General features: G+C 44.8%; 1 protein-coding gene across 3 annotated transcripts in view; it reads left to right on the top strand.

The window, feature by feature from the left end:
* The window catches only part of COL15A1 (collagen type XV alpha 1 chain), a 121,129-nt gene that overhangs the window by 51,770 nt on the left and 50,015 nt on the right, over positions 1-19,344 (top strand). For all 3 annotated transcript variants that reach the window (XR_014518736.1, XM_083473125.1, XM_083473124.1), the window contains exons 4-14: positions 2,430-2,504; positions 3,052-3,141; positions 6,563-6,707; positions 7,005-7,123; positions 7,649-7,786; positions 11,475-11,501; positions 11,878-11,940; positions 13,134-13,211; positions 14,583-14,645; positions 15,560-15,694; positions 18,557-18,619. Coding sequence is in view for 2 of the 3 variants with exons in the window: in XM_083473125.1 (XP_083329251.1) it covers positions 2,430-2,504; positions 3,052-3,141; positions 6,563-6,707; positions 7,005-7,123; positions 7,649-7,786; positions 11,475-11,501; positions 11,878-11,940; positions 13,134-13,211; positions 14,583-14,645; positions 15,560-15,694; positions 18,557-18,619 (996 nt within the window). In the remaining variant the exon portion in view is untranslated. The remainder of the gene's footprint in view (positions 1-2,429; positions 2,505-3,051; positions 3,142-6,562; positions 6,708-7,004; positions 7,124-7,648; positions 7,787-11,474; positions 11,502-11,877; positions 11,941-13,133; positions 13,212-14,582; positions 14,646-15,559; positions 15,695-18,556; positions 18,620-19,344) is intronic.

The following is a 19,344-nucleotide window of genomic DNA, read 5'->3' as shown; positions in this document are numbered from 1 at the left end:
AGGATTCAGCTTTATTGGGTGACTCTGAGTGGTGTGTGAGAAGAGAAAAACTTCTCTATCTATTTTCTCCACACTGTGGATAGTTTTATGGACCTCTGTCATGTTCCCTTTTACTCCCCCCCCCAATAGTGTCCAAAATGTTCACATTTGCTCCAGTTCCTTGACAAGGTTGCTTGTCTTTTTCTGCACCTTTCCCAGCTCTGCAATATCCTTTTTGAGGTGTGGTGACCAGAACAGAACACAAAGATGCCAACAGGATTTTCTAGGCTCAGTGCATTTATGTCTGGATTGAGTCTTCTGTTCCACTCAAAAAAGAGGACATGAATTTGCATATACTCATATGCGATTTTGTGTCCTTGACGAGGGAAAAACCCAGGTGAGGACCCCAAATATGGGCTGCTTAAATGGCCTGGGCGTGGACCTGAGGGAAGCCTTCCTGCTCCGTCAGTTGCGCCCCCTGGCCCAGCCCACATCCAAACCTGTGTTAGGATTCTTGCTCCGTGTTTGCAGTCATGAGATTGTTGTCTATCACATGACGGTGTATGTTTTCATTCCACAGTGTGGGAAGTGAAGAAGACAGGATGTTTTGTGTTACTGTGTTCTGTGAAGTGGGACGATTGTCCCTTGTTCTCTTTCTCTTTGCTGCCTGATGAGAAAGAGGAAAGAGCTAAGTCAGAATGCTCCGAGTGTATTATATGTAAAACGCTAGTCAAAACGCTGTGCTACTGAGTTCTGTTACACGAACTGCCAATACTCTGCAGGTTCGTAAGCGTGCTAATGCCTTTTGGTATCAGTCGCTGTGATGTTCAGGCTGAAGAAAGCTTTTGAAGCTCCCAAACAACCAACCAGGAGGGAGAGAACTTGCCAGGCGGGCATGTGTCTCTACCAAGGTCCTCCTAGGTGTGTGACATCATACTGGGTTCATAAGGAAAGGGTTAACTAATTGTAAAATGACTAACCAATGGGAACCCAGGGAGCAGAGTTAACTGTGTATAAGGTTTTATGCACAGAGGGGGGTTTTTTTTGGAGGAGTTAGAGTTAGGGTGGTTGAGAAGACAGTCTGGAGTTAGAAGAGACAGAGGAGATAAGTCTGTGGGTTGGGCTAGTCTGATGTGAGAGATGGAGAGAATTTGTTAAGAGGAGTCAGTCAAACAGTTGAGATAGTCAGAAGGTATTAGGAAGGTATATGCCCGTAAAGAAACTAAAGTTAAGATACTGAAAGGAATATTATCTGAGAAACCATAAACTTGTTTATAAAATAAACTTGGGGTTTTTTTTGTTCACTTTTAACAACTGACTGGACTCAGTGTTTTACCAGAGAGTAACTGGTTGGTGGTAGCGGGGAAGCGAGCACCGTGGTGGCACAGGGATCAATAGATCGTTAAACGTCCGGAGACCCTGTGTGATCGGCAGTGGCGTAGCATGGGGGGTGCAGGGGGGGCCGGCCGCACTGGGCGCAACATCTGGGGGCGCGCGCTCGCACTTGAGTGCTAAAATCCACGGGTTAGGGAGCGCAAATTACTTGCCTTGCCCCGGGTGCTGACAACCCACGCTACGCCACTGGTGATCGCCACAAGCAGGATTGGAGTTCAGTAGAGGCAGTACACTGCTGAATAACAGTTGCTGGAAACGGAAGGATGAGCAGCTGCTGTTGTGCTCAGGTCTTGCTTGCAGCCTTCGCGTGGGCACCGGGTTGGCCACTGTGAGAACAGAATGCTGGACTAGATGGGCCACTGGCCTGAACCAACAGGGCCGCCTTATATTCTTAGTTTAATCTCTCTCTTTCTCATGACAGCCATTAGGTATCTGAAAATGGCCACAATTCCCCATCCTTTTCTTTCATTGCTGTAATAATAGGGGTTGCTCGTGCGTAAGTTGCCGCCACTCCTGGCTAGGTTGCCTGGTTAAACCTTTCTGTCTGGACAGCCCTTCACTTCGTGGCTGTTTCAGTCACTAGCAGAATCCGTCAGTGGGCGTTTCTTAAACCTTTTCCAGCATAAAAGCTGTTTGACGCCAAGTCTCCTCCTACTCTCCCTGCGCGGAAGTCTTCTGCGCAGGGAGGGTGTGGGTAGCAGAGGACCCGTGCTCTCCCCGCTGGTGTCCGGCGAAGAGTCCTGGAGCCCTCTCGCCGATTCCCCCATCTGCCCCCCCTTTATCCCTGGTGTTGCGGCTGATTTCCTTCCCCAGCTGATGAGCTGCCTCTCTCCCTGCTGGGTCCCTCTCCAGCATCACTTGGGAGCCTTCCCTCCGCCTTTGGCTCCGATGTCAGTTCCCTGACAATTGCCCACAGTCCTTTATATCGCAGTTAATTCATCTACATCCGTTCTTTTCAAAGACAGCAGCCGCCACCCAAAGTGTCCAGTCTCCTGCTCTTGGTGGGATTTGTTATCCAGAATGTCCCCTTGATTGGCTCTTCTGCTTCCTTTCAGGGCTCCATCCAGCAGCTCACAATCAAACCAGATCCAAGAGTGATCGAGGACCAGTGTGAGGATGATGACCCATATGTGAGTACTTCCCTGTACGCATTTTCTGCAGTTACAACAAGGATTGGAAGCTTGGCTTTGATACAGCTGTTTCCACAGCAAAAGCAGGCGTCCTCGCTTTCTATTAAAAGTTGCTTACAGCTCCCAGTGTGCCCAGCTCTTCAGCTGAGGGTCACAAACCTTGATTTCCTCTCCCCCTGGGTAGGAAAGCAGCTGGGGGTGTGCGCCTGTTTTCGCCTCACCAGTTATGGATGAGACGAAATTGTGCAAGATCTTGCACACTTACTTTTTGCTGCAACAGGCTAAATTGTTTGATGCACGTTTGGTTTAATGATTCTTTACAAGGGTTGTGTTCATTGAGTATGAACTTGGAGCTACATGCAGCAACAGCTGACTGCATCAGAGATGGATAGGATTTATTCTTCTATCTTACTTAATGAAGTAATTAATGGTTTGAACATACATGTGTCTATGCCAATGGCTAAGGCTTGCACACACAAACTCCTTATGGAATTCCTCATGTGGGCATGACCTAAATTCTTCATTGTGGCCTGCCTGTTTCTCATAGGCTTCAGGAGAAAGCAGTGGCTACAACAGCATTCAAGAACAGGAGGGTGTCCCTGAGACGCAAGAAATCATTCGGCCCTCACAAGCCCCAGTAAGTATTATGATAGTGATTATTTATTAAATTTCTACACTGCCATTCATCCAAGGATCATAGGACAATTGACAGTGTAAAAACACAAAAATACATGGCATCATAACTTTTTGTTGTTGGCGTCTGTCTGTCTCAGGAAACAATGAGGATTGTGCCTTTGGCGGTGAAGTCAAACCATTGGTGAGTTACAGCACTTGCTGTGGTTGTAGAGACTGATAAGGGAGAAACATGTTTTGCTGCAGCTGGGGCAGATGAAGGCATCCGGCAGTGCTGCTACATGGAGTTTCTTTTCTCTGCGCTGCTCCCAGCCGTCATTCCTCCTCTAGTCACTGCTGTGGATAACAACATAATGGCCTGGAAGAAGAGGAATGATTTAGATCTTGTTCAGCTTTGTCCATTGGAGCCAACTCCTAAGGGCCAAGGGGTCTTCGCCTGCTCTCCTAATAAAATATTTGAGGGGGCCGGGGACGGGGCAAAGTTGATGAGCATTGCTGTTCAATTGGTGTGCATGCACCGTGTCATGGGAACGATTATGCAGGGCGGGACTTACCTGGGCTCCCCCAATATTTTATTCAAGTAGGCACCACTGGCTTTATTGTAGTGGCTTCCTATTAATGTGCAAAATAATGTTCTATGCACTGAAAGTCATAGCTGGCAAAGCCAAAATGATATGCTTATGATTATACCAATTTAACTTTAATTCAAAACATCATTTCTGTTGTTTGTGTTGTAACTACGGTTCATGCCCGCCCTGAGACCTCTGGACATAGGGCAGTATATAAATTCAATAGATAAATAAGTAAATGACATTAAAAGGATTATTTCTCATTCCCAGAAAGTCCGTCCTCTGTACCTACAAGTAATAGTTTGGGATAGTTAGGATGTTTCCACTTACAATGGTCTGCTACTGACCGACAGCCACTGACCCACCATCCAAATGTTCTAGTGGGTGAAATTCTCATTCCAATCTCGTAATGGTATGAGAGACAGAATCACAGCAGTAGGGACACCCAAAACCTACAGCAGGAGGTTCTTCTGTCAGATATTTTGGTTTCAATTTCTGTTTGGACACTATTGTTGCTAATTGGAATGACACCTGGAAGCATACCCTAATTAATGGTGGGTGATGACTTCTTTCCATGTTCTACCATTGCTACAATCTGCCCCAATCACCTTGAAATGGAATAGAATATGTGGAATCCCACCTCCACCCCCACTGGCAAGTTTTACTACTCTTACCAAGCCATTTTTGCTTCCCTTAAAATTCGTCAGTTGTTTTTCGTAGAGCAGGGAGCTCCAGAATTGCATCAGAATTATTTGTTAGGCAAAAATAAAGATAGACTATGTTAGTCTAAACATTTATATATACAGAAATGCATTTTGTACACTGCACTTTTCCTATCCAGTAATGTGAATGATTCCATAAAGATGAGGATTTTCCCTGTGTCCACTGCCTAACTTATTTATAATAGTTATTTAAAGCAGGGAGTAATATTAATATGAATTATAATGCGCTCTAATGTGCTAGCGTGTAGATTCTAGGCTTCAGGTGTTTTTTTGTATATTGCATCAGGGAATCAAGTTGAATCCTGACGGGTTTCCCTTAAGATACTTCAAAGGGATAAAATACTTTCCCAGCAGATGCAGACACTGAACGAATGCAATACCAAGGAATGAAGCTGAGATGGGAGGTGATTTCGTGGCTTAAAGACAAGTACTATCCTATATGTAGCCTCTTTACTTGCTCCTTTGGCAACTGTCTTCTGCCCCTCATTCCGCCTCCAGACAAAGAGCAGTTTGTGTGAAGCCCTCGTTACAGCTACACTAAGGCTCTTTGTGTGCAATAATCACCCCATGTTTTACATTGTGTAGATTTTGAAGCCAAACAATCATAAGCCAGAAAGCCTCGTGAAGTGATCCGTTTTTTAAAGCTGTAAGAATTTAATGGTAAAGTGTTTTTTTTCCCTTTGAGCAGGATTCATAGCTTCATTTTTTAAAAAATGGTATGTTAAATACCCATGGACTTAAAAGGGCATGCTAGAGAGAACTTCAGTGCGTTGAATTTCCCAAGATTTATGTTGCCGCTAACAAAACTTAAAACGTTTTTGCCAGCTGTGAAGTGTCTAAATGCCAACAAGTCCCTGGATTTATATACTGGCTGCAGAGAATGCTCACTGGATCTCAGTGTGTTCTTCCTTGCCAAATGCCAAAGCAGAGCTCAAGACTGTATATAATAGCCAGCAGAGTCACCCAACAGATGCTTTTGGAAAGTGGATGTTCACACAGGAGCATTGCAAAAACCAAGCAAGCTGTCCAAAGCTGGAAGCATAGAGTGAAGCAAATGAAGACCCATACTTCTACACAACCCAGCTGCCAGGCAGATAAAGCTGCTTATTGGTGCCACGGTTGCCCTAGAGCACATTGCAAATGCTCCTGTAACAAACACAATTGCACTACGTTTTTCATACGCTCATAAAAATGTCCGCTTTTTCAGGCAAGGGAAATATCCCCTCTAGTAGGAATTGTTCTGCTTGGAGATCGATGGAAGAGACCTGCTGGCCATAGCAATGTTTTGGATTGGGACTGGCTGAACAGGGCAAAGAGCTGATTGGCAGAGAACAGGAGATTGACTGAAATATGTACCTCTCTAAGTTTGAATGGAGGGCTCAGGAGTGTGTGGGAAACAGAAAAGTCTGCGGCTTTAAGAGTTTTGTGAATTTGGAGGAAACTTTTGCACTTTTTGCTTACAATTCCCACTGGTAATTGCGCTAATGAACCAGCCTCCACTGGTATTACTTCTAACTTAGTGGGTGTGTTAGGGACGCGGGTGGCGCTGTGGGTTAAACCACAGAGCCTAGGATTTGCCAATCAGAAGGTCAGTAGTTCAAATCCCCGCGATGGGGTGAGCTCCCGTTGCTCGGTCCCTGCTCCTGCCAACCTAGCAGTTCGAAAGCACGTCAAAGTGCAAGTAGATAAATAGGTACCGCTCCGGTAGGAAGGTAAATGGTGTTTCCATGTGCTGCTCTGGTTCGCCAGAAGTGGCTTAGTCATGCTGGTCACATGACCCGGAAGCTGTACGCCAGCTCCCCCAGCCATTAAAGCGAGATGAGCGCCGCAACCCCAGAGTCGGTCATGACTGGACCTAATGGTCAGGGGTCCCTTTACCTTTAGTGGGTGTGTTAGCTCAACAAAGTTACTTCCATGGGCCAACCACACCCTCTATTTCACACACTTTTGATTATTTATTTGATTATTATCTACAAAGTAAGTGATGTTTGGGGGGGGGGGGAAATAGCATTGTCATGGATCCAAAAGTACCTTGAAAAAGAACGAAGCACGCAGATTTATGCTCTGTCTCTCACAACAATGTGTTTTCCCAGTAATAATATCCAGATAACATTTGCCTTGCATTCTTGCCTAGCACCTGACTCAGAACGTATCTGAAGAAACAACAGCTGGACCCGTAGGCGCCCCGCCAACCACAGCACCTCATTCCGAAGAGATGGAGTTTTCAGGCCACCATCTCTTAGAAGCAACTTTGGGACCAACTAAAGTCCAAGAACAAGGCACTGTAATTTTAAACTCTTTGCTTGTGTCAGTTTAATTGTAGCTTAGAGTTTTGTGATCATTTTAGTTAAACACTACCTTTAAAAAACAACAACCCACAGTTGTTTTCAGCTTAGAATTTGTCTTTTGCTTTATTTTTTGGTATTGTCATTTACTGTCATTTTTCTCAGTGCTCCCCCCCCCCCCGATGAACCAAATCAACACCATTATGTCATTCCTGACAGATGATGTTTTATTATGCAGTCTCTTACATATTTTTATGACGTATGCAATTTCTGCCTCCCACCCCCCTTTAGGTTTAACCACTACAGCAATTAGAAAAGAGGAAAGTGAACTTACCACTATGGCTCAGGAAATATTAAAAACAGCACCTCAGCCTCCTGATGCTTTTCTACAAGTTACAGGCAGAGAAAAGGCAAGTATGGTTTCCTGCAGGAGTAAGGCTGCAATCCGTCATCCACTTACTTGGGAATCAGACCTGCTGGACTCAGTGGGGCTTACCTCTGAGTAAACATGTTTTGGATTGTGGTCTAAAGTTGTCCTTGGAGGGGCTGGTGTGGGGAATCAGCTGCCCTTCCCACGGAATGCACCGTATGCCAGGGATGTTCCACACTAACAACTTTCTTCCACACAATTGTGCATGAATATACGTAACTCCAAATCAGGGGTAGCTTGTCCTGTTTCACTGCTTGTGGCAAACAGGGAAGTCCTGCCCTGCCCCTGCTGCAACCCCCACCCCACCCTCACCAAGGCACCCCTTACCTAGGTTGCACAGTCTCTTTGATTTCAGTTATGCTATGCCTTAAAGTACAAAAATAAAGTTCACTGTCCAGTTCTGGCCATGTTTATTCAGAAGCAAACCCGTTTGTTCCAAATGGGGATGGGTTCCAAATCAATCAGTTTAGGTTCATAGCCATAACTGTATATTTTCTACCTGAAGGGCCAAAAAGGTGAAAAAGGTGAAAGGGGAGAGGAAGGACCACCAGGACCACCAGGAAAAGCAGGCCTGGATGAAGCAGAACCTGGGACTGTTGGACAACCTGGGCTTCCTGGAAAGCCTGGGCTGGATGGTAAACCTGTAAGTATTGCACTCTCACTGAACACTAGATCTGTGCAGAATGTTTTCTGCTTTTGTGAGGCAGCATAATTGGATACAGCCATAAAATGCTAACAAAAATACTCACCTTGATGTGCATTTGCACCGTTTCAAGGTTATTCAACACTCTTTTCTCTTCCCCTGGGTGAGCCAGTGTGGTGTAGTGGTTAAGAGCGGTAGTCTCGTAATCTGGGGAACTGGGTTCGCGTCTCCGCTCCTCCACATGCAGCTGCTGGGTGACCTTGGGCCAGTCACGCTTCTCTGAAGTCTCTCAGCCTCACTCACCTCACAGAGTGTTTGTTGTGGGGGAGGAAGGGAAAGGAGATTGTTAGCCGCTTTGAGACGCCTTCGGGGAGTGATAAAGCGGGATATCAAATCCAAACTCTTCTACTTCTTTTTAGCACATTTTTCTTTTCTTTTATACTTGGTCCTAATTTGCTTTGGTCTCATTTGTCCACACAATGTTGTTAAATTCCGTTGGCTGCGGCAACCCATGTCATTAAATAATAAACACATTAAAATATTTTTTGTCTTTGTGCATCTGTGATGTCATCACATCAGGCAGAACATTGTGATGTTGTGAAGAACACTATGCAGATTGCCACAACATGTGGAATTAAAGGGCAGTGAGGGCATTGAGGGGCTGAGGGTAGTGAGGACAGGTAAGGAGTGAAATGCTTCTAAGAGGAAGAAGAACAGTACAGTGGAACTTTGGTCGTTGATGCTTCAGAAGTTGAACGTTTCGGCTTTCGAATGCTGACAACCCAGAAGTCAAATAGCTTCTGAGGTGCGTTTCTCCATTTTTCAATGGATTTTGCCAACCGGCAATTGCGCCTCGGTTGTCGAGCATTTAGGAAGTCAAACAGTCTTCTGGAACAGATTATGTTCCACAACCAAGGTTCCACTGTATTAAATGAATGTGGATGTGAAAAAATTGCAGAAATGGGAAGTCTTTTGGACACTAATTAAAATGGGCACAATGTGAGATAAATGATTTTAACTGAACCCTACCAAGCAGTGAGGCGTTTTAATCATCCTGCATTAGTTATAGCTAAACTCTTGATTCTACCTCCATTATTAATATTGTTATTATTATTTTATATCCTACCCTTCATCCCAAAGGAGCCAAGGGTGAATGGGAAAGGTTGGTGCTGAGGAGCAAATTGAGTACAGTAATTTGAAGGAAGCAGTAGAGTTCTTTTCGTGACACAATGGTTAGGGAGCTGGTACTGACCTCTAGGGCTCATAGTTCAAAACCTGTAGTACCTGAAGGTTCAGTCTGAAATGTTTTTGTTTGGCATTATGCATTTTCATTTAATTGACAGCTCGGTTAAACAAACATGGAACCAGTTTCTCATGGTCATGCCTCAGGAGAAATAAAGAAACCATACTGTGATCCTCTGGTGAACAGACCCCAGAGGTCTTCTAGATGATGACCAGCCAGCCTCCCTGCACTTACTTGAAGCCCAGGATTTTGAGGGCAGGCCCCAGGCCTGTAAACTGGCTGTAAACTAGGGCGCTCCTGGCTAGCTGCCATCAGCACCATTTGTCCCAGGTGCTGACTCTTCTTGGCACTGCTGCCTCAGTCTCCTTCCACTGCTGCTGGCTTCCTTTAAATGTTGTTGTCTGCCCTCTCTTGTCTAATCTCATTCAGCACGCGTATGATATAAATCAGTTTTCACTTTCTGAGACTATTATATTTAGAAGTAAGCTAAAAATGTTTCCTAAAATTCAGTGGCACTTCTCAAGCTGCAAATATCCCTGATGATGGCAGGTCCCAGCCCAGGCCTTCCTGGTCCACTACAAAGCAGGATACATGTGATTTAAAGTCCAGCATGAACCATCAGGAGGGAAAGCCAAACCCTCCCCTTCTTTTAAACCTGCCATACATGCAGATTTCCCCAGACATTACCGGGATTTCCAAAGCAGAATTGACATTTGATGGGAATTTCCAAAAGGCGGCGCTTTGTCTTGGACCTTAGACAAGTCAATCAAAAAATCACGGGGTTTTGGGCATCAACAACTTTCAGTTTTTACTTTTTGAAATATGGCAGCCCTACCTTCTTTAAAACATCTTCCTCCCACCAGACGGGACAAAAACAGCTAAAATAATAGGTGGTTAAGAGTGGCAGTCAAAAAGCCGAACTGGCAATCAAAGTGGTGTTGCTTAAATTGGATACGTTTTTGAGGTTTGCAGTTAGACAAGTGAGGCCATGTCCAAAGGTACGCACACAAGGGGTTGTTCTATGCAGCCGTTTCCTCTGCTGAAGCCCTTCAACCAGCGACAACATAACACAGATTGCCTTCTTGCACACATCTGGCTTCTCTTGAGCACGTTTAGCAAATATACAATCAAAGCAGCACTTTAGACCCATTCCTGGTATGTGTAAGCAGGAAGGAAAAGTAGCTACAAAACTGACCCTGAACTGTGCCAACAGAAGCCAAAGCCACTGCTGGGAGCAGCTTCCTAATTTGTTCTGAGGAAGTCCGAGTGGCCAGCGTCATGTTTTGACACTGGCTGCTGCCAGTGGAGCGAGTGAAGGCCACCTTTGATATTGGCTCCTGCTTCAGAGTTCTTGGGGCTGGAGCAGCTCCACCTTCTGCCCACATGTCAACGCAGTCCGAGCAAACCTGATGCATTTTCTCAGGCGGCTTGAGGCAAACACACCCCAGCCTGTTTGTTACTAGGCCTGCTGCCAGACCCCATTTATTTCTTCAGCCGCAACACTAAGCACACCGCTCTGAATGTGTGGCAAATCTGTCAGTGGATTATCTCGTTTGTCCAGGACCGGCTCACCCACAGGGCATGGGGAGGCGACTGCCTCAGGGGCAGGATCCAGAGGGACAGCAGATCTTGATGTACACCAGGGGTCAGCAAACTTTTTCAGCAGGGGGCCGGTCCAATGTCCCTCAGACCTTGTCTGGGGCCGGACTATATTTTGAAAAAAAATATATGAATGACTTCCTATGCCCCACAAATAACCCAGAGATGCATTTTAAATTAAAGGACACATTCTACTCATGTAAAAACACACTGATTCCTGGACCATCCATGGGCGGGATTTAGAAGGTGATTGGGCCACATCTGGCCCCCGGGCCTTAGTTTGCCTACCCATGATGCTCCCTTGTTCATGTGTTCACTCACCTCTTCTTCCCTGGTGAGGATGGAAGCGCCATTTTGTGGTTCGGTTCAGGTGCCAAAATATCTTGAATTTGCCTACTGACAGAACACAGAATTAGCTATTGGGATTTGTAATATGGAATTAGTTAATAAGCTTCCGTCTGCATTTGACTAAAATCAGATACAGTTGCTGTGTCTTGCTTTGTTGAGTTGCTTGAGTAAAGGACTGGGCATGCTCCAGACTTAGAGGTAACACATGTCAATTCATCACATATTGCTGGGCTGCAAGCTGGAGACAAATTCTGTCAAAGCAGTAGTCCCTTTTAAGGGAGAACCAGCAATTGGTGGTAGTTATGTAGGTTTTATAGGTACCCAAAGTGGGGATTGGTGCAGAGAGAGTAGGCAGGAGACAAAGATAAAAAAATATTTTATCAGCGCAACAAGGAAGAGGTTATCCTTAATACAACATAAAATGCTAGCCAGTATTGATCAGTTGATTTTAATCTCTTCACACAGGTTTTGTAAAGTTTGTTTCTGTTTCTGTTTCAGGGCATTTCTGGCAAAGATGGGTTACCGGTAAGTAACCTAGATATACGTATGGATGACACTAGCCAAGTGCCCAGCATTTGTGTATATAAAACGTAGTTCCAGGAAATGTCCTCATTAGACAGAACCTCCTTCAGCTGTTCTGAACTGGGATCAGTGCTATTCATGATGGTGGTCCATGAACTGGAGCCAGTCAGCGAGCTATTGGCTGCTGGTCCATATGACTCCACCACAGCCCAGGTTAGGTGGGATGCTTCAGGAACCAAATATGATTCCATTCCCTGGCACACTGGCTGGTGCAGCAGGGGGAAGGGGATTGCTGGCGCACCAGACTTACTTTAATTATAGCCTTTTAGTACAGAATAATGCTAATGGAAAGGGGGTGTTAATATACCTTCTCTTTTAGGGTAAACCAGGACTTCGGGGCTCTCCAGGGCTAAAGGGGGAACCTGGCCTTAAAGGAGAAAAGGTAGGCACGGCTTTGATTTTTTTACAAAAACAGTGGTGTTTCATTGCCATGAGAATCATGGGTCATGTGAACTGATGCATCCTGTGAACTAAGGTGGCTTCACCTATGACAGAAGCTTTTGGCAGAAGGCACTCCCATGTTTCTTCCATGTAGGGAAAGATGGTCCCACACATGACTGCACATCTCCTAGGAAGCCACATGACATGCCGATGTTGAGAGTGCATTTTAAAAGGCTTGTAGCAGCGTTACAGAAGCAAATTCAGTATGTAGCAATGGGCTTAAATGTCTACATGGTCTTTAACACCAGCAAGACACATAACCAGAGTTGAGTACCCAGGCAGTCAGCTGAACTCCAAGTACCTTGTCTACATTCTGAGACCACAACTTCTGAAATGGGTCCCATTTTATTGGGCTACACCCTATTCTGCATACCTTCATGGAAGCTAAGGCAACTGTGTCGTGGGGTCCAGCCAATATTAGCCAGAATAAAACTTAACTTCCTGACAGTAAGAGCTCTTGGACCCCCTAAGCAGAGGTTGGATAGTCATCTCTCAGGAATTCTTTAGTTGGGATTCCTGAATTGCAGGGGGTTGGACTAGATGACCCTTAAGAGTTCCTTCAACTCTACTACAATTCTATGAAAATGTATCACATACTTTTCATAGTGGGCCTTCAAGAGTTTACTTTATTTGCGTAGTTAAAATATTTATATACCACTATTCACCAAAGTTCCATAACTGTTGAATTAAAATAACAATAAATTTAGTTAAAATAACAATAAATTTAGTTAAAATAACAATAAATTTAGTGTGATGGAGTCTCCTTCTTTGGAGGTCTTTAAGCAGAGGCTTGACAACCATATGTCAGGAGTGCTCTGATGGTGTTTCCTGCTTGGCAGGGGGTTGGACTCGATGGCCCTTGTGGTCTCTTCCAACTCTATGATTCTATGATTCTAAATGTACCATAAAAATGCAGTTCAGACTAGACAAAAACATCTAGTAGGTCTGCTAAGTCTCATCTATGTTGGTGCTGCACACAGCATCCCCAGGTGTACAAAAGCTGAGAGGGTTCAGCTCCCCTCAGCTCACCCACCCAGTTCTCATGAGGCGGGTGTGCATTAAACAGACCATCTCCTAACTTAACGTGTGTGTTCTAAACCCCCCACAACTTCACCATATTTATTCTTGTTCTAGGGAGATGCTGGCATAGGACTCCCAGGCCCCCCTGGGCTTCCGGGGCCTCCTGGGCCGCCTGCTCCATCCAGGGGATTTGTGAGTTTGAGCGCTTGTTATGTGGAACAGCTCCTCTGTTTGTTTGTCTCTCCAGCCTTAGGTTGCATTGAGCTTCTGGCGGTGAAACGTCACACGAAACAGCCCACGTCTCAGAGAGGAGACAAGTTGAGAGGCGTCTGGAGGGAATAGGCATGGCCAAGCTGAGCAGGCAGAGAAACCTGGCTCAAAGTAAACGTGATGGTGGAAGTTTGGCTTGGTTATTCATTTGCCTGCCTCATTCTCATGTAAAGCAGAGCGCAAGAGCATGCCTAAGTCCGACATCAAATGCCGGATGCACACAGACGCCACCCCACACCTTATCTCCCCACCCTCAGTTCAGGCACTCTTGTCCCCAGCCAGCCAGGGAGGCAGAAAAGTGCCCAAAGTGAGAGAGCACTGGAGGTGGTGGATTTTCATGTCAATATAAGACATGCAGCACTTGGAATTGTATGTGAGTGGGGCAGATTCATGAATGATTCCTCCCCCTAGGCACACAGAGACACACCCCAGTCACCATGGCCCTCCATTCTTCCTCTTTGGCACACCTGTTTTTCTCTGGGAAGAAAAGTGCCTGAAGGTGAAGCAAGGCAGGGAATGGCAGGGACAGCAGACAGGAACATCATTAGTCCACAGACAAAGGAGCAAATGTAGTCTGGTGTCAGCTTAGCCTTCACACTCCATGCGCCTCCTACAAGGGAGGTCCTTCTCTGTGGTTCGCCCCCCAAGACAGACATGGAAGGTGGCCGTGAGAGGACAGGCCTTTTCAGTGGCTGCCCCTCGGCTGTGAAATGCTCTCTCCAGGGAAGTTTGCTGAGCGCCTGCATTGTCAGCGCAAATATATTTTTGTTTCCCCAGGCAGTTGGCACTTCAAGCGAGTTGATTTTTGGTCTGTTCTTTGTGTTTATCTAATTTGGTTTTGGTTTTCCTTTTTAATAAGATTTTATTAAGGCAATGACAGAGCTGCAAGTTGTCACAGTGAGGCGGAGAGCAAGGTGCTCAAGTGTGGCTTACAGGGCCCCCGGTATTAAGTTTTTGGCCCTTTATGAAGTTGAATGCCAGTGTCGTCTCTCTACAGGGTAATATTAGAGTTATCATCAATGAATCTCACCCAAAATTCCTGCTTCGGCATAATCATCTGATGACTATTGAGAAAAGCCAAAGGAATTCCAGTGAGTCTGGGAAAAATTATCTGGCATGGAGTAAGAGTTAGGCTGCCTCCTAGTTTCACCTGAAATATAATTTGAGGCAAATTAGAACATCCCCGCTCAGGGAAAATGTCTGAGGAATTTTAAGGAAAGTTGAAGAGAATTACTGGGATGTGGAGGTCACATCCCACTAACAATATTCTAAAATTAATGTTGTTTGTTTCAGAGAAGAGTGGAAATGGAGGCCTCTGGCTCTGGTGACTCTGACAGAGACATGGAATTTCCAAGGGTACGTAGCTTCTGATGGCTACTGCTAACTCGTAAAGGCTTTCCAAATCACAAAGTACCTTTAAAGAGATAAGACACTAACATCAGAATAAGAGAAAAACCTGTACGGTAGTGCTCTGTTGGGTCAAGATAGCCATATTGATTCGTATGCTGTCAGTGGGGTTTTGTTGTTGGGCTGTTTGTGTAATAAAGGGGAGCCACACCGGAGTGAAGGCGTCCTCCTTCAAAAACCTTTTCCTGACAGCGGAGGGACACGGCAAGGGAATGGTATCTGCAATATACAAAACACTGCTCCAGAATCCCATAAATCCCCTCACCTCAGTCAAAAAAACAATGAAAGCACGACATAGGCTATGAAATAAACGCTACCCAGTGGACTAAACTGTGGTCTAAACTATGGTTACCAGATTTTTTTCATGAATCCGGGGACACTTTTCAACTTCCCACTAAATAGATGGATTTTGTCAGGGGACTGATTTGTAAATCCGGGGACTGTCCCTGGGAAACGGGGACATCTGGTAACCTTAGTCTAAACCTCCCTTTAAATGACACCTGAAATGACAGAGGAGCCTGAGAACTAATTGGTTCACTGTCACACCGAGATCAGTTTGTTCTGACAAAGTCCTGTGGACTCTTAACCTGAAAATTATACTCTGGGGATTCTGGCTTTTTCTGAAAGTTTAACCAAATTCAATGCCCTGGATTAAGAACATCCAACGCATTCTCATTACTTATAGCACTTTAATAAGGCATTTCACATCCATTGTCATTGTAGGAACTCTCTGAAGTAAACAAGTATTATTCTTCTTGTGCTGTGCTGTGCTGTGTGAAGCTGAGAGACACCAGCTTCTCAGGGTGTCCACTGCTGAGGGAACAGGAGCAAAATCTTTATCTGAATATATCTGATTTATCTAGGGTGCCCCTGGACCGCCAGGTCCTCCAGGTCTACCGGGGGCTCCAGGACTGCCAGCACCAGATTCAAATGCAGGAATTCCTGGGTTGCCGGGAGAAAACGGGAAAGGCGGAGCCGCTGGGCATCCAGGTCCTCGTGTGAGTATTTGCTGTGCGAGAACTTTAGCTGCATATATTAGCAACGCTGCCCAAGATCAAATATTGATTAGCAGCATGGCAGCACTTAATCCACCTTTCTCTGCTTGCCATGCAAAGGATGGGACAGGTGTGACCATGGCAGGGCTGTCTTTCACCAGGTAAAGAGTAGGGCTGGGTGACATTTCAGTTTTAAATTAACCCAGCCTCTCTCTGCTGGCAGGCGGCCACTCCTCTTCTTAACTTTAAAGTAGCTCCCCCCCCCCTTTGTCTCAAGGAAACTGCGGAGAAACATGCCCCATAGTTGCTTCAAATGAAAAGAAAAGAAAAAACTGCTCTGGCCCCTTCCCTCTTTTCCCCATCTGCATGTGCTTCTTAGTTTGTGTGTTTGTCTGTGTGCAGCTGTCTCTGTGCTCCTCATTTTCTCCTCCAGACCCTCTGCCTCACCTAGAACTCTTCTCAATTCTCCCCTTTCTTTCCCACACATTTGTTATTATTAATAACAAATTAATATATTAACATTAATATATTCTCCTTATATCTGTAATGTTATAGTGGAAGCATGCTATCACTGAATACATTTTCATATAATTAAATGCATCAAGTTTTCCTTCAAAAATATTTATTTTCTTTAATCATTTTTTACTCTGTAAAATTTTATCCATTATTACTGGTTTGGCCTGCTTTATAAAAGAAATGCAAATTCCCCTGGCACTAAAATACAACTGGCACTAAAAATCTAAATTTTGTCAGACCCATAAGTAGTAGCAGTTGCCAGGGCATTGCCACATTCACCTCTACATAGTTTCAGCCTTTTGTCAAACATCGTGATATATTGAAGTATTGCAATATTTAGCTGGTGATATATTGAAAACCAGATATCACCCAGCCCTAGTCAAGAGCTTCTCCATAGTCATGCCTGCAGATGCCTTTAAGGAAAGATGAGATGGCCAGGGAAGCTGGAAGTGAGTTGAAACATCATGCCAGCTTGGCCTGGTTGGGTTGTCTCGCTGCAGATGGCCATGGCTCCTTGCCCAGCCAGAGTTGGGCATCTCGGGATCAGGCCTGGTGGAGTCTCTCCATCAGGGGCTGGAGCCCTTGTTCTGACAGGGCTTTTGGGGAAATCCTACAGCTGCTTCTAAAAGCCTTGCTACTTCCTCCGCCAGGGCTGTTCCCCAAAAGCTTTGAACCAAAGAAGGCCCATAGGATGTCACACAAGAGGGCAGGAGGGAAAAAGTCTGTGTGCCAGTGCTCACCACAATGCTTGATTCATGCCTTTGGGCTTTTCCACATGCCCTTTGCTGCTGCTGCTTTTTATGACGGCTGTCCATTCCCAATTTTTAAATCAGCACACCATATTAGCCTTCAAAACTTTCTTTTCTGCAAACAATTTGTCTGTAAAATCAGAATTTATCACAGACGCAATCTGTGATTACTGGAGCATAGTTGGGTAATTTGAGTGAGATGATTTATTGCCTTATTGAAAAGAAGGCTTTTCAGAAGCTCCCTCTCTTCTAAACTCTGTATTTGGATTTAATTCCAGTTATCTCAATGGTATTTAATAAAGTGCACTAAAGGGCCACAGGTTAAAGTATGTATAATGTGGGGCTTCATCACACAGGACTGCCAAGTAGCATTCGCTTTGACCCCAAACCTGTCTTCTTAAGCACTTAAGTACTGAATTAGATGTTGAGGCATGGAATTGGGACAGATTTGCCAACGTAGCCCCTGTGGTGATCTCAGCCTTGTTGACTGGACAACTTTTTAATAGGAAGCGTGTCTGAAAATGCATGGGTAAAAACTGCCTTTAGCAACTGGAAATTTTCATCTTACTAAGAACTTGAAAGTTACAGGTGTTTTGTCTGATTGCAAAAGTTTGTGGGTGGAATTTGACTAGCAGGATGTATGCTTAACACCTACAACTTCAGCCCTTTAATATTCAGTTACCTCCCATATATTGTCACAAGTACACAGTAGTGTTTGAAGTATGGCACAAGACGTTTTGTTTTTAACCACCTACTTACACTGCCAACATGCTCAAAGGAGCAGGAAGAAAGTAGCATCAGCTCTCTTCCCTCATACAAACACAACACTTCTTATGACTGCTGTTTCTGAAAATTTCCATGAAATGAGACTGTCTGCTCTGCGCATTTTGTTTCCCCATTTCCAGAACATAAGTTGTTCAACAGGGTTATCACCTGCAGTGATAAGAATATCTTCAAGGAACTTAAGGCTGACCAATATCACACAGAAGAGGCAGCCTTTGTATGAAGTACAGGTGTCCAGCCAGATGCTTTCAAGTGAATCTAAGATCTGAGCTATGCATTATGGGAGCAACCTATATCTTGAACCATGTGTTGCACCAAACAGCTTAAAAGCAAAACATAAAATGTCAATTTTACGTGGAGAAATTGCAGGTGGGAGAAGAGTGGTGGATACCTTCCCTTCCCCACGACTGAATTTCACTTATCCAGGCTTCAGCATAAGCTGACTTAGTGGGGAGTACAACTGAAAGTGAGGAGATGTAAGGGGGGAGTTGTGGGTGAGAGACACAGTCGCCCCCTCTTCTGCCAGTTCGTTGCTGAAACACCTTCCTACTGTTGCTTTTACAGCTGGTTGTTGTGACCTCTATTATAAGACATGGGTCTGCCGCTGTAATTAGTTCTATCCTGAATGCATTCATCAAGAAGTTGTTAATCATCTAGACATTCCAGACTCCTGTTAACTAATGAAGAGATTATAAAGATCATACTGAACATAAGAGGGGTAGTCTTTTTTTTCTAAAAAAAAAGCATTATACTGTAAGTTAAAAAGCAGCCTTATAATTTGTGTCATTACAAATATCTCACATCTGTGATTTTTCAGGGTCCCCCTGGTCGCCCCGGTCAAGATGGATTGGCTGGTTCTGCAGGAGCAAAGGGAGAAAAAGTAAGTTGCAAATTCAAGAGTTTGTTTTAGAGATGCTTACAAACACTCTGGGGAAGCAGCAGGTTTGGGAGGGATGTCCTGGGTCAGTGGTTCCCAGTTGGTGGTCCGTGGATCCCGGGGGGACTGCACAACCCACCCAGGGGGTCCGTGGCACCTTTCACAAAACAAAAACTAGCATAGAAATATGAACATTTTAAAAAGTAGGGGGTCCATGGCTTGGCTTTTGAAAAAATAGGGGGTCCACTGTGCTCAGCTAATGGGGAACCACAGACCTAGGCTACCCTCCATTTGGGGTGAATGCTCAGTATTTAATAATTTGCTTTGCAGACACAGATACTTGATAATATACCTGCTGTCAGTAGCACCATTCCAGTGTGAATCAATAATAATAATAATAATAATAGGTTTTGATTGCTCAAAGTTTTGACTGTTGAAAATTCTTTTCACATTATATTTTGTTGTCATCCTTACAACTACCATATATAAATTACTTTGATTCTATGAGCAACTTGCTTCAACCCCCCTCGTGACTTCATGGCGCAGGACAAGGGTGATCGTCAAATGAGGGACTTTCTGATTCACAGCTCTGTCCCATAGGAGGCAGATGCACACCATATAATTAAAGTGCATTCAACATACATTTAAAGCATATGATGTCCCCCAAAGAATCCTGGGAACGGTAGTCCCCCCCCCCCAGATCTACAATTCCCAGTACCCTTAGCAAA

The sequence above is a fragment of the Podarcis liolepis genome, assembly GCF_965112155.1.
Source record: "Podarcis liolepis genome assembly, chromosome: 13".
In the NCBI taxonomy this organism is placed as follows: Eukaryota; Metazoa; Chordata; class Lepidosauria; order Squamata; family Lacertidae; genus Podarcis; species Podarcis liolepis.
Note: the sequence above shows the minus strand (reverse complement) of the source record. Positions and strands in the feature narration are given on the sequence as shown.